The 15,830-nt window shown below is 46.7% G+C and overlaps 1 protein-coding gene across 2 annotated transcripts in view; it reads left to right on the top strand.

The window, feature by feature from the left end:
- The window catches only part of LOC135915328 (neural cell adhesion molecule 2-like), a 182,612-nt gene that overhangs the window by 140,581 nt on the left and 26,201 nt on the right, over positions 1–15,830 (top strand). For both annotated transcript variants that reach the window (XM_065448364.1, XM_070532336.1), the window contains exons 5-6: positions 11,465–11,668; positions 13,552–13,848. In XM_065448364.1, the coding sequence (XP_065304436.1) occupies positions 11,465–11,668; positions 13,552–13,848 (501 nt within the window). The remainder of the gene's footprint in view (positions 1–11,464; positions 11,669–13,551; positions 13,849–15,830) is intronic.

Raw genomic sequence — 15,830 nt, 5'->3', positions numbered from 1 at the left:
ATATTGTCCTATATTTGAAACATATTGAACCTTTTTTTTTTACCTCTTAATGTGGCCCATACAGTGTCGATCACTTCTGCACAGCTTATCGCGCTGTCCTTAGCTGCTTTTGTTGTGCTACCGTTTCAAAGCGAAGCATTCGTCGTCTCATTCCAGGTACATTGCGGCAAGCAGGGTAGTTACTATCTCGCCTCGTTTCGGGCCTTTTCAATAAGAAGTGATTGACGGACGCTGGCATCAATCCTCTATTCGTGCGCTACTTCTCGATGCCCCAGTCATCAGGCCACAATTACTTCTTTTTCTTTATTGCCTCTTTGGCAATAAAGAACATGAACGTACGATGAAGTATACAAATGAAAAAAAAAACCAACGGTTTATATATTTTATGAAATGGGAATTTTTTTTTTGAAAAGGACCAATGGCTTAAAGAAAATACTGGCACGATCAGGCGGTTTACGAAGTGTGAAGTACAGTTCTCTCGAATACGCTACGTTTTCTCTAGAGGTGGCTCGAACACCTTAGCTGTACATGCCATGCCAGCATCCCAGCTTTCCACGTGGAGATGCATTAGGGAACAGTATTGCAATCTACACGTGTTTTCAACTCCACCCGACCCCTCCCCCCCCTCCCTCCCCCTAAAATAACGACTTCCATAAGGGTCAATAGGTAACTCTTCCGCGATAATACGCTGTAGGACGTCCAATAATGTATTCAGTCGCAATACTTAATAATTACGTGTTCCACTTTCTCACGCTTTTTGCAGAGCAAACATTTTGTGGTTCAAGGCGAAATATTCCTCGTTCCCGATGCCGTGCTTTTGCGGGAAGAGTACTGACATGCAGTTTAAAGAGAAATGTTTGGCGCCGGGTTGAACGGCCATTTTCTTTGCCTTCTTTAATGAAACTTTTTCGTAGGCCTAGGCAATACAGGGTGATCACTTTTAAGTTTTTTGTCATTCTTAAAGAATCGCCTCTGGCACAAGGCATATTTTTTTTCTGTGTACTGCATTATTCGAAGAAGCGGACATTACTTGCATGAGACATCGCAACACATATTCAGCTATTAACAAGAATTCAGTCATTAACTTCTTCATTATTTACTTTAGGGTACATATTGTAATTTAATAAGTGCAGCTGGTGAGTTTGCAAGACATATGCACGTGAAACGAACCTCCAGGATGACACCAGTTTCGATATATTATTTCTCAAAATCTGGGATGAAGTACATGGACGTTAGAGTTACTTTTGTGCTTCAATGCTTAAAAGAGCGTTTTGCTAACTGGTAAGTGGAGCAAAAGTGAATTTTTACGGCGAGTTTGATGACGCATCTGGTATCTTTCAGGAATTTCATTCCAAGTGGCAAATACAAAAATAACTACGTGAGGTACAACCTACGTGAGGTAGCGGGAAGCTTGAAGAAGGCCAATACTGCTCTAAGCAACTTCTCTTTGGAGAGTGTAGACGTTTTGACAACGTTTCCGTGTTTTCATGAGGGCTGACTAAGGGGTGACAGAGACAAAAGATTTGTATTTGCGGCCTTCCCGAGAGTCAGAAAATGGCGGACATTGGTTTCAAAACGTCATTACTTTATTTTTCAAGCTCAGATGCCCTAATTTTGACCCCTCTATGGTTGGAAAAGACAGTGGTTGAGAGAGTGCCCGGTAGTAAAGGAGGAAATTAGTTGCCAGTGAACCTGCAAGTGAAATAATTTTGCCTTTGTCTAATTTAGGAGATGACAAAAAAAAAAGAGTGCGAAGGCTAAATGCAGAACAAATAATCAGTGCGTTGGAACCAGCTAATAAGTAGATGCTGAAGTGAATTTTGAGTTTATTCATACAGAAAACATGAAAACATAAATCTAGTATAACGACTAAGAACAATTGTCAAGATGGGGACACACCGAGAAAAACATATGGTGTGACTTTCAAGGTGACAGACATGGCTACGTGGAAAGAGGGATTTCGGAGGCGTAATGTACTCCAGAGAAGCACGTAATGACAACATGGCAGAAACTAGACAGCGTACGAAAAGTTTAGATGACGATTGCTATAGCATGATGTTGCTCTAAGACTGCGCTTAGAGCTATGAAAGAACAAAAGCAGCACAAAGAAGCATACGCAGGCAAAGCAAGTAGATCCAAATGGGTCGCCAAGCTTCAGGGGCGAAAAGCGGTTGAGAACCAATTGTCAAGGACCTCAGCAAAGGTGGTTTTCGGAGCAGTGATGGAAGCGTCACGGTGTGACGGTGGAAAAAGACATTGAGAAAGAAAAAAAAAACATTTTTATTTAAAACGAGGCACTGTTTGATTTCATTCGGTGAAAGGAAAATTCCTAATAAATGTTCTATACATGTTGCAAGAATAATGAAAGACTTATTTTATCGTTAACAACGATTAGATCTTTTTCAACGCTTGATACAAGCGGGCGCGTTGATGCCTCCATCAACTGAAATACGATGCAGTTGATGAAGTGTGCAGAAAGGCTCACTCCGCAAAATTCACCTGCCACTATAAGCCTCCCGTCATGCATTGTGTGGATTTGCATGTCCATGTTTGTCTGAATCCAGTGGGCACGGTGTTTGCGGGTACGTTTCCTCGTTGTTCAAAGTGTACATTGAAAATTAGTCACTTACAACCACCGGATAACTGGTCACTTTAGCAGCCTTTGTGCCACTGCGCTGCACGACGTGCTTGGCGTCCAATGATGTGGGGAGCGCTCAACACCCAAGCTTTTTTTTTTCGACCTGCAAAGAAACGATGTTTTGTGTATGGGCGTGACTTCAGCGCCCATACAGCTGACGTTTGGTACATCGCTTTCCGCGCTAAACGCTCGAAACGACTGTAGAGTCGAATTGCGGGGCATTTGAGAATAAAACACTAATGGCAGCCAACCAAAGAAATATCGCGCCTTTGACAACAAGAACGACGTAGATGCGGTTTTTAACAGATATGGCCCCACAATATTTTTGTTGATCCTCAGGCAGTGTTCCCGCATAGGTGCTCCTAATCGCCATGAACCACCGGTGAATCGCCATGATTTCATGGGCGGCTACGCGAGCTTCGCTACCAAGTATACTCGCATTGCATACACTCTCGATCATGCGTGCGTGCCACCTGCAAATCCACACTCACGTGCACAGAGAGGGCGAGCGTTAATGCCCTTTCAAAACACTAAATCTACATGGCGAATGGCACGGCATGGCGGAGACGAGCGCAGGTGAGCGCGCAAAACACAGAGCGGTGTGTCCACGCGTCCGGGTCCGTTGTCGAAGACGGATCGTGATATCCCGGCCGCCCGTGTTGACAGAAGCACTCCCCCAACGGTGCCCACTCAACACCCGCCAACGCGATCTGCTTGCACACGCCGCACCCGCAAGTGCCGTCAAAGAGCGCGACTGTCGGAGCCGGCGGACTCGGGGAAGACGCGAAAATTGATGTCTCCCGCGTTTGGACGCATTATGTATTGACCCCGCCGCCGCTTCGAGCACGTAACAAAGAGTCCGGCAAGCGACGCGCAAACAAGGGGGAGTCGAAGAGGGGGGGACGGGGAGGCATGATGGCTAGGGAGGGTGCGTGGAAGCGGGTGCTTCGAAGTACCTACAAGAGGGCACGACGAGCGTCCTCTTCGGCAAACATCGCTCGCGGGGTTTCGGATGTCGCTGTCCGCAGGCGGCGATTGTTGCTGAATGAAATACGATTTCCAGCCGTTTCGTCCATCTGTTCATTTCTTTTCAGTTCCCGAAATAAACCTCAACTTCTTGAGGAGGGGATGGATTTTGTCTGCGTGAGCGATCGGCGACCACGTGAAGATTCGCAACTGCCAGCTTTTCGGCATATATAGAAAATTATTTTGAGTTGAAATACAGCCTTTCTAAGAAGGCCGAAGAAAATTCTTAGCACAGGTTTGTGCAGAAAATACGTGTGCGCAGACAGTTCTGGATGCCGTTTCGAAGCCGGTGAATGCGGCTGGAACGTCGTACTTCTACAGATGTGATCGTCTCCGTCAGGCGCCCTGCCACCACTCCACAGCTATAGAGACGTCCATAATAAAGTGCACAGAGTATAGACATTTTTTAAATGTGATGCCTACATGTGAATCAATTGGTATACAATTGTCATTCAGAGCCGCATCTGTAGGCTATTTCTTGTCTGGTTAAGTCTGGTAGCGCTATTTTCTTATCTAATGCAGGGAAGGGTTAATGATGTCGCTTAAGATGTTCGTCCAGCGGCAGAACACGTTAGCACAAAATCGGATGATCTGCGCCTCACTAATTTAATTTGCAACTCCGCTTAGAAACATTCACGTTAAGGTATTCACATATCTGAGGTGGTAACAACATGGCATGCCAATGTGCTACCGGCTTTTGGGCTGTTGCAGTATAGAACAATGGCAGGAGATATATTGCAGTCTTTTTAGTACTGATTCCCACCCTCGTCACACTAGCATTAAAGCACACGACGAGTTTCTTCGGAAAGAGGGAGAGGTGACACCGGTCTGTACCACTTTGTAACGCTCATATTTATTTATGTAGGCACAAAAGCACTTGTCATGCAAGTACAGAAACAGCAATTAAGCCATGTGCACATGACCAAAATTAGTATACTTCCCTTTCTCGCAAACATTGCACAGGTAATGAATGAACTGGAATTGTTTGCCTAACTTCGTTGCTTCACAAGTTGGTTAATTAATTGTGAGCAATTATCTAGTTAAGCAAAATAAAATAAAAGCGTGACACACTACATACAAAAGTGAGCAATATGCATTTGGTCGCGTCGTCTTAGATTGCATCGATATATTTTTTAAACTCTGGCTAAAGTTAGCGGAAACACCCTGTACATTGATAAAGAGAAGTTCTTCAGGCTACGTTCCAAACTTCGAAATTTCAACAGTTTCGATCGATGGACCGACCTTGCACTTGGCACTGCTAGCGAAGACAGCAGACCGCATGCCCGTTCTTTCTCAGATACATCAACCCGAAAGGGATAGTTGTGACACTAATTTACGCTTTCTAGGCGCTTTGGTAGACTTACAGCTGTCGTATTGCCAACAATGTAGGGCAAAACGAAAGCAGAGTCCCATGTATGTAGAGCAAGGAGGCCAGTGTTAGAAGAAAAGAAAGAAAAAAAAGCAGGAGGAAGGCATAAGTCGTAGAAGAGCAGAGGGGCTGAGAATAGCGGTAGCTAGGTTCCCATGGACACGAGGCAAGGAGGGAGAAAACGGCCGCAAAGGAGGGGCAAGTTGAATCGGGCGGCGGAGGGCACAATAGAGAAGGAGCCCGGAAGAAAGACAGAAGAGTGGCAACTCGTGGAAAGTAAAACAGTGTCACAATACACATAAACAAGGCACGGAGCGTTCCAGTGACTTTGTGGTCATGCTTAGGTGCGGGAAAAAAAATTTTAAGAGAAAGTTTACGCCGGTATCACAAAACGACTACGTCCCTGGGCTTAGTTTTAGAGAGCCGAGTTTAAGGAGCCTCAGTGTGGTACAGTTTTCGAACATTTACCGGACAACTGACACCCCGTCAGCTCGTGCGGATTGCTAGAAGGGGCAGCAAGTCACTGAGAATGTTTACTTAAGCGGCAGGGCGTAGGAAACTGGAGTCATCAGTTTTACGCTCGCCCTCCGAGGTGCATGCGGAGGAAACAGCAAGCGGTGGCCAGCATCTTAAGTTTTGAGTATAGAACATTTATCCGCGCTCCCCACTGTCAGTGCATATCCCACAGGCAAGTCAGCCACCCCGGGCTTTCATTATTTCCTTTAGCATACATTCCAAATCTGTAGATGAAAAAAGATTATCCCTGCTCGTGCGCAGGAGTGCGTTGGAAACCAGACTGCAATAGCACGACGCTCACGCATTCACAGCATCGATGCGGCAGTCGAACGTGCCTGGAGAAGGGTAAATTTGGGAGACCTTTGTTACATGGGCGCGGTGATTGATTAACGGCAGGCGAAAAGGGGTCTCTGTTTGTCTGATTTATTGCTGCTTACGCACCTCGCGTCGAATTTTGTATAAGGCGTTAAACTCGAAAACAAACGTACTATCGTGAGCAATATGAGCAGGAACACGCGAGCGCGTGGGAAATAGCCTCGAAACCGACGTGGGGCGATGCGTTGCGGCCGCTGTAGGAAACAAAGTGGAGAGGGCTCCGCAGTTCCGCCAACTGTCGGCACTCCCGCCTCACTAGCGTTGCTGCGTAACGGCACCGCATTGCATGTCACCGGGCGCTAGCGATGATTAGGCGGTTATGGCATGCAGAGCGTGGACCGCGCTGTCTGTAGTTCAGCGCAAAATACCGCTGTTAACCTTTTTTGTTCCTTTTTTCTTTGTCTGAGTGTGCGTATGTGGAGCGGTCAGACCCGACTCTTAGATATTTGCAAGCATGCGACAGGGAATATTTTCTGGCCGACTTCTTAAAAGGTCTATCGTAAGGCCAGTCGCACCTTTCATGGAAACGTTCGAATCTTTGATGAACAAGAAAAGAAGTAAAAACGCTACGTCACGGTCGACGCGCATCTTTAATTTCTTTTTCGTGGCAAATGCTTATAAGGGAGACCACGACATCCCGCGGTTAGAAGTGCGTTTCAGCGTCCTGCGATGTCTCGAGTGCCGTTGAATAAGCGGGAAGAAGTCGTTGAGTTGTCGAAGAAAGCTTACTCGCAGCGAAACATTGCTGCCTTGACGGGCTGCCGGTTGAACACAGTCAACAGGATAGTGCAGGCGTACCGAGATGAAGGACGCATTAAGGATGCGCCGCACGAGAGGCGACCTCGCGCCACGTCGGCGGATCAAGACCTACAAATTGTTGCTGCAGTCAACGAGAAGCCATTTCTAAATGCGAAGGAGGTGCGCAGTACTCTTGCCCTGGAACATGTAAGCGACAGCACGGTGCGGCGAAGGCTAAGGGAAGCCGCCCTCCGTAGTCGTATCGCTGCTCAGAAGCCCCTCCTCACAGTTGCCAACAAGACTGCTCGCCTAAAGTTCCCTGTCGATCACCGCAGCTGGAAGGTCGAGGATTGTAAATATGTCATCTTCTCTGATGAATCTACGTTCTCAAGCCGCTGGGACCAGCAGAGAAGAGTGTGGCGCATGGAGAATACGCGCTTCTCTTCCCAGAACGTCAAGCAGGTGGCCGCAAGTGGACGCACGTCAGTAAACGTGTGGGCGGCTATTTCGCGGGATGGCCTAAGTCCCATTGTAAGAATCCCTGGGAGATTTACGAGTTCTGCATATTGTACATTGCTGGAGCACGAGATGATCCCCTATGCACTGAATGGTCCACACCTGGATGGGTATTATCTATTCCAGCAGGACTTGTCTCCCGTTCACACAGCAAAGGTCGTGGCACGTCTTTTAGGCGAACTAGGGGTAAGGAGCTTGGAGTGGTGTGCGAAGGGTGCAGACACGAACATCATAGAACATGTTTGGGCACGTATGAAGGCTAACCTTTCAAGACTCTCCTTGGACTCGACGACCAGTGATGAACTGTGGGAAGCCATAAAGCGCGAGTGGAAACATCTTCAAGATGACAAAGCCTTCATCGAGGCTCTCTACGTGTCTCTGCCAAAAAGAATGGAGGCCGTCATTCAAGCAGGTGGAGCCATCACCCGTTATTAACGCATGAAGCCTGCAAGGAAAGGTCAAGCTGTAACACTGATGTATTGGGATACTTTTTGTGTGGATGAAAATTTTGTTACCATTAAGCAATCGTCCAATAAAACCTTTAAATTCACTGCTGCGTACAACTTTTCTTTGTTCACAATAACCGAGACATAGAAAAACACGCATAACAAAACAACCCTGCTTTTTCCTGCGTGCGAGCGCTATTACAGGCGCCACAGTATCACGCCGGTATCATTGCGATACGTTCCGCAAGTATGATAAAAAGAGCGCTAGAGATATTTTGCGCTCAACTACAGACAGCACGGTCCACGCTCTGCATGACATAACCGCCTTATCATCGCTAGCGCCCGGTGACACGCAATCACCTGCCATTACGCAGTAACGCTAGTGAGGCGGGAGTGCCGACAGTTGTCGGAACCGCGGCGCCCTTTCCACTTTGTTTCCTACAGCGGCCGCAACGCATCGCCCCACGTCGGTTTCGAGGCTATTTCCCACGCGCTCGCGTGTTCCTGCTCATATTGCTCACGATAGTACGCCTTTTGGGGTGTATATTCGCCATATAACTACAATCGTCCTCTGCCTTGCTTGCGTTTCCTTCCATTGAAACACTGCGCAAGCTACTCTCCTGTCGAGAATGCTCTGTCATGCTGATAACGGGCATGCCGTTCGTAACTGGGAAATACCGGGTCGCCGCGTTAAACAAAGAAAATGCGGACAAGACAGATGACGATTATTGTTTTGTGGCGAAAAGGTGTAATTTTGCTTAAGAGTGTACTGGAATCACTGTCCAGATTTTCTTTAATTTTGTATACAAAGAACTAGTTGGATGCCTTAGCTGTGTCTGTCGTTTTCATGTGACGACAAAAGATTGCAGTGAGGTTTCCCACACATTCGACAACCCTTGGGCGCTTTGGTCTTCTGTGTCCTGGCCTTGACTAACTAATCCCTTAAATTTAGGTTTTTTTCTATAAAATGCATCAGGAGGCCGCAGAAAGACAATAATCAGTCGGATGCTCTGTTTCATGATAGTAAAACGGCGGTTGAGAATGGCACCACCAGGGGACTCCAAAATTATTTTAATGTTCTTTAATGTGCACCAATACCTAATTATATTACTGTTTTTGTATTTCGGACCTATCGAAGTGCGACCGCCCAGCCCGGATTGATGCCGTAATCTCGAGCTCAGCAACGCAATGCCACAGCCACTAAGGCACTTTTATGGGTAAACGGCGCCATAACGAGAAAGCAGGGCAAATCTAAGAAAAATTGCGCTACCGTTCCTACTTTTGGAAAAGAGGTGTCGATGGGCCGAGCTGCTTCACTGTAGGGCGCGTGTTTGCGCTGAGGTTTCTGCCTTGGAAGAATAAGCCAAGCGCGCTATGACGCAAGTCTATTCCAATCTGCTTTGATTCTAATCCTGTCACCAGCCCGTCATGAATGGTAAACTGTTCTTAAGAAGCCCCCCCTCCCCCCCCCCCACCCACCGCTAACCCTTGACCTGTCTTTCAATGACGTCACGAAAAGCGCGAAAAGGTCATATTGATCGTATTGACATATGCACGCTGATCGTGCATGATTAGGCAGAACAAAAGGAAAATAAGTCTTCTCGTTTCTGCTACTTCTTTCCCCATTAGCCTTCCCTGTATTCCTAATTATTCAGGTGGCGTCCACTTCGCTCGTCTTTCACGCGACGCCGCAAAACTGCGGGAACTCACCACGTCCAAGTGCCTCACACATTAAACGTGCATCAGTAAGGTGAAAAAAAAAAACGGACTTTTTTGGAACAGCCATAGACTCGCAACGTTCCGACCTGAATAGAAGACGGCTGCGCGCCAATCACTCGGCACTGGCTACTCAGAGCTGCCGGGTAGAACGTATTTTTCCCCGTATAATAAAAACACTTTTGCTTGGTAGTACCACGTTGTCAAGCCCTTTCTGCACGCATAAGACATCGCTCTGCGAACTCTTGTTCGCTGAGGACCCGTTTTAGAGGCATCTTAGATGTTACGTTGCAGGCCACTGTTATTTTCGACCAGCCACCACAATCTAAGCAAAGGGAAGCGAACCAGTTCCAGACGCCCGCACCACCCTCCTCATCTGTTGATCTACTTTCGCTTTGTTAGTTCGGCAACACTGAAACTCTCTCCTCTCTTGAACGCTCCTCGTTACGTGTCAGCGAATTAGATACGAAAGAAAGCTTGTCAAGGTAAGCAATAATATTTGTTTTGAAAGCAAACAAAATTGACCGCCTCTAAACGAGCAGATTGTTTCATTTGGCTGTTCAAGCAATGGTGCGGGTGACCGTCCGGTCCTTGCCTTGGCGGTATGAAAATTTGACGCCTGGAGGTTTGAACAAAATCAGAATGGAATAGGTTTACGTTACACGGCCCGAAGATTTGTCACCTATTTGGTGATGAGTGTGTTGAACAGAAGCTTTCTAGAAAAATCTAACGAAATGAAGTTGCTTTGAGAGGCGCCTATTTTAGAAATTTGAACATATAAATGCTTACCACAAAATTAGAGAGATAAAATAAAACAATTATTGAGTTCGAGTTAAATAAACAGTGCCTGCGCAATTTTCATTAAAGCATAGTGTGTTTGCTAAGGAGCATGAAGGATCTGTGCAATATGTTTTTGTGTACGTCTCGTTAAGTTATAAATACGTTTACCAAATGAAACACGTTGTGAGAGCAGAAAACATAATCAAAAGAAAAGAAACACGCTGCACTGCTTTCGGTCAACGTAAAAGTAGAATATTTTATTGCTTTCTTCTCGGCACGACTACGCGCCACGAAGTCAATGCAGGGCTTCAGCTTTTTCATGTGTCATAAACGTCAAATGTGTAATTTAAGCATAATTATTGTACTCATAACGTCATTTGTTCGCAATAATTTCTGGCCTATTTGAATATATGCACTTTTCAACATACCTAGTTACATGGCCACTACGTCTGGCTACCATACATTTGTAATGAAGACTGCACCGTCAGAAATACAGCACTCAATATTTGTGCTTTTTGCCACTTCAGCGAAGTCTCAGTGATAAAAAAGTTCAGTCCTGTGAAATAGGCTGCCATCTACCTGCTGAAGCTATCCAACTGGCTGAAAGACCAGGAAAGAAACGTTACAAATGAGCAAAATATGCAGTATGTACGTTATGTAGAATCATAATATGAATACATTTCGATCTTTGCATTCTAGATTCCTTTTGCACACGCACGTGCAAGAACAGAAGCAAAGTGAGCTGAATCGCATAAGTGCAGTAATGATGGCGTGACTAATAACATGACTCAATTCATGTTAGTGCGTTACGGCGGACGAAGGTTAGGAAATGTGTGAGGAAGTCCGTTGGCAAGGCAACGAGAAAGGAGAAATTCGACCTATGCTGGTATCAAGAGAAACGGGCAGCCCCTTCAGTGCACACATATAAACAACAAAAAGGTAGGAGTAGAAAGAAAGCAGAGCACCGAAATGGGTTCGGAAAGAACAAAGAGATATTCACCACATTTTCCGAATAGAACCAGAATTGATGCAAAATGTAAGGCTAGATAACAGACGTAAGAAAGGCGCGTAGCGGAGGAAGTTTCCATCGTCAGTGCTCCGCATAGCCGGACAGTGACCCATCCAGGTCAAAAATACTAGATGGGCCATTCGGTAGACAATTCGATCAGGCAGGCACGCATGCGATCGAATTTAAGATTATTTGCCCCTCACTTACGCCAAGCGTTTGCGATACGATGACTAACCGCGTTGCTGTCGAAATATTTTTCTCTCCAATCTTCACGCCGCTTGGCCGCCGGCACGGATCCTCCTGGTGTCGTCATCACGATGGGCGTGGCCAACCAGGCAAACCGGCACCGACGCTGACGTGGAGGCGCAATGGGGAGCCCGTGTACGCCAACGCCATGGCAACGGCGTCGGGCGACGTGCGTCGCTCGACGCTGACGCTGCACAACTTGCGCCGCCAGGACCTGATGGCGCTGTACTCCTGCGTGTCTTCCAACAACGTCTCAATACAGGGGGAGGCCGCCGTCACGCTCGACATGAACCGTGAGATGCCAGTGGATTTACCTGCTTACCGTGCCTATGTGACGTCATCAAATAAGAGAGTGGGGCTAGCTGGTGTGCATTCGGCTCATGAAATGAAAAAAAAATAAAAATAGTGCATTGGCATTCGTCTGTCGGCGTTTTCTTGCTCTTTGTTCGCTTATCTTGTGGAGGTTGTCAAAACCTGTAAGATCTTGTTCACAGTTGGGTACTGAGATTTCCGTTTGATTAGTGTGCTCAGTTTGTTACTTCCCTTTTTAACATGGTACTGTTGTTTACGAATCCGCTAGCTAGCTGGCTTTAAGTAGATTGTAGTCGAAGGTGGCAAGTGCAGGGCAATGACCTCCGATGATTTGCCCATCCGCACTTTTAATATACCCATGGCATTGTGTGCATTACAAAAATTACAGGTCAGGATTGTGTTCAGCAGTGTAACACTGTTCATTGCGAGGAAAAAAGCGACGCAGGCTTTCAGAAGAGAGTATAGCCCGTCTTGATTGTTGAGCTGTTGTTAGTAATTTGCAAATATAATTTCGTTCATTTGTGCCCAGGTCACAGTATAAAAAATGTCGTCACTCCAAAACTAACTTCTTTTCAACACAATTGCCACTGCTAGATAAGATACGTTTTAATGTTAATAATACTGTTCGCTTATGCTGACCACTCTTGGGTGTTTTCGAGTAGGCTGCTTTCATGACTCGTTGTTTGTTTGATTTTGTCGAAGATATTGCTTTATCTCAATGACAGTGCACCTTTTCTTTGTAGTATCAAAGAAAGGCACCGAGTTTCTATTTCCGTATTAGCGTACATGTTACCACGTTGAAATTGTCAACACTCTTTACAAAGCAATCGTCGCTGTCCCCAATGGTGATGGGGTAAGAAGCAACATCACATCTCCTGCCAGTACAAAATCTGTGCCCTGTCACCGTCTTCTTGACGGCACTGACTCACCGCTACCGAAGTACTCGTGGTATTCACCCGGGCTAACATTACGACAGTGCCATAACAGAGTAGCGGATGCAGTTTTATTCCCTAGGACAGCCTGCAAGTGAAGTCTGACTTGCGTGTTCTAGCCACCTACGCCATATTTCCAATTGCAAAAGCCACGAATTGTTGTAATGATAGCCAATGCGGTGGCTTAGCGGCTACGGTGCGGCGCTGCTAAGCACGAGGTCACGGGATCCAATGCAGACCACGGCGGCCGCATTTTCATGGGGGTGCATTTGGAGCACGTTACGTTTGGCGCACGTTAAAGAACCCTAAGGTGGTCAAAATTAATCCGGGGTCCCCCACTATGGCGTATCTCAAATATTATCGTGGTTCTTGCAAGTAAGACTGGAGAATTTAATTCAATTGAATTGCAGTTACAGCTACGCATACCACTTGTAGAACGAAACATCTACAAATTTCTTCGCAGTTTGGGCGGGAAGTCTGGAATCGGACGCAGCGTAGCGAAAGTTTGCTTTCCAAAAGCTCTAACGTACAGCTGGCCACAGACGTTTACGGCGCACGGGCTCCACGGCAAATGGGAGCTTCTGTCTGTTTTGATCAATGCGTAGGTCGAAAATATTGGTCGCCAGACTACAGCGAAACCCTGAATTCGAGGTTATATAGCCAGACATCGCTTGAATTTAGCCTATTTCGCAAGTCCTGTGTCCCCTGAACTTTTGAGGGAGTCTGTGCCAGTCAATTGCGAGCTCTACACGTGGTACGAGACATCTGTTTTTTTTTTTTCAATAACCTGATAAACAAACGTCGGGGTTCATTGGCGGTGGCGCCCGTGTGGGCACCTTCCTACTGCAACACAGCCGAAGTTATGAGGAATTAGGAATGTGAGGTGCGTGGTGTCGACATTTGACTTTTTTTCCAATTTACTTTCGTCACAGTGTCACCGACGATGGTCCAAATTCGGCGCACGGAAACCCCCATATCCGCTGGCCTTCCGGCCGAGATCCTGTGCGAGGTGTGGGGATCTCGGCCACCTCCGGACATCAGCTGGTGGAAGAACAGCGTTCAGCTCGAGCAGGCGTTTGTGCACGTTTCGCAGGACGGCAACCTTACCACGAGCGTGGTCGAGTTCACCCCCATGCATAGCGACAATGGCGAGACGCTTGTGTGCAGGGCCGAAAACAAACGCATGCCGGGATCGGTGCGGGAAGACCAGTGGGACCTCAATGTTCACTGTGAGTACCTCTTTGCGTGTTCAGTCTGTTTAGCAGCATTGCCTCAAATTTGTTATAAAGTGTGCAAACAGATCTTCGCTTTTACCATACTAATGTTGGTAATATTAGTGAACTGGGCGAGGAGGCACAGGTTCATCTTTGAAAAGGCGCTTAAGACGAGAGACAAGGCGGTGAAGCGAGACAGGACTGAAGGGACCCTACTAAACCCTGTAGGTCAACTACCTGGTAGGCTTCCTGTAAATTTTTCTATACTTTTCAAGTACTGAAACAGAAGACGTGAGACTCTGAATGTGCGATGGATCAGAAAAATTACAGGCCCATGCCTGTAATTGAAGTGCCCCGCGCCTATGATTTTCCTATACGCTTCATATCTGTTGACTGCTTCCTAGAAGAACTGAACACATGCTTTAAAGCAGTGTTGCTTTTAGTAATGAATAAACTTTCATAGAGCCGACGATTGTTTTTGTCCTATGGCGGGTGAAGTCCCTTAGTACAGGAATCCTGGGCGCCGAGCCGTCCTCTTCACCCAGTCCACCAGTTTGTGCTGGTCATCCGGGTAGGTGCTGGTCCATCGCTGTGCTTACTTCTCGATGGCGGGTTGGGAATTGGGTGACAGGGATACGGCGTGTGGCATTCCCACGTCTTATGCCATAGTCTAACCAACACGCACACGCGCATACACACACGCGCATATACACATGCACAAACATACACGCACACATACACAAAGCGAGAGAGCAAGGCGTGTATATTGGTACATATAGAAAAGCCTACGCGTTCATTGGAATAGAGGTTCAGCTTTAAACAGAAAGGAAAGATTTCGTGACTGAGGCTTCATGACGGGGAATGCTGTCGAGCAGAAAGGCGCAGAAGTTAACGCACTGGGTTGAGCCCAGCATTGAAAATAGTGGGCTGATGGGAAGGCCAGCGTCAGTCTGCTTTTCTCTTTGGTAAATGGAGATCTCATGAATAGGAGAAAACAATTTATTACGGAATACATATCACTTAAAGCAATGCGAATAGACTTGCTTGGTTTCTTGGAGGCTACGTATCAGCGTTTTCATATGGCAGTTGCTGAGAAGGCACGAAGTAACCACATGAAATGCAGCGGGAGTGGTGACGGTATGTTTCTGAAGGTTTCCTGGAGAGACCCGTACGCTTACGAATAATGATGGTTCGAGGACACTGACGTCATTTGCGTGACGTTGGGCACTTAACGCGGTACAAAGTCTAGAGACATGTCACACCAGAGGAGAGAAACGACCCAAGCTCGCGGAATGCGTGGTGCAATCGATAGAATACTACATAAATCTGCACTTGCGTAGATAGGGCACCGCGCCGTGCGCGCCTGGCTATTTAACTATTTATATACAATAGCTTAAGCGGTCTTACATTACGTGCGATGCCGTTGTGAGCCAGTAGTCTCCCAAAAAGTATATTTAATGACAAAAACATGGCTTCCTAAAGCGACTTTTCCCATTTGTTCTGCAATTTGAAGGCGAAAATGCTCTACGCGAAGCCACTCGCAAACGAAGACTTATATGTGGATACTGGTGTTTCAGTAAAGCGTACATTTGTACAGTAAAGGGGCCCAAGCGACGGATGATTCAGTTGTGAGACGTCTAAACCACTGAGACATGGAGTTTTCGTTTTCAAGTCAATTTGCAGGCCCTCATCAGACGCTACAATTACCGCAACAATAAACGAAGCCGTTGTTAGCTGTGGTCTGTTCATTTCGCAGGATTATGTCACCAAAAACTAACATGATGCAGCCGTGGCCTCTATTAGGCCGATTATTAAGGTTGTAAAATTTCATGCCTGAAAACATCTTCGCCGTACACGAGGGTATGTATTCTGTAAGTGTCCACCTAGTGGACGGTCCATTTCGGCCGCCACTGATTGGATGTGCGAGTTAGAAGGAGACCGCCTGGGGGTGCCTGTCTCTTTCTCGCTCGTACAGCTCCAGCCTATCAGCTTCGACC

This window comes from Dermacentor albipictus, chromosome 1 (genome assembly GCF_038994185.2).
Source record: "Dermacentor albipictus isolate Rhodes 1998 colony chromosome 1, USDA_Dalb.pri_finalv2, whole genome shotgun sequence".
In the NCBI taxonomy this organism is placed as follows: Eukaryota; Metazoa; Arthropoda; class Arachnida; order Ixodida; family Ixodidae; genus Dermacentor; species Dermacentor albipictus.
This window is presented reverse-complemented; position numbering and strand designations above follow the sequence as displayed.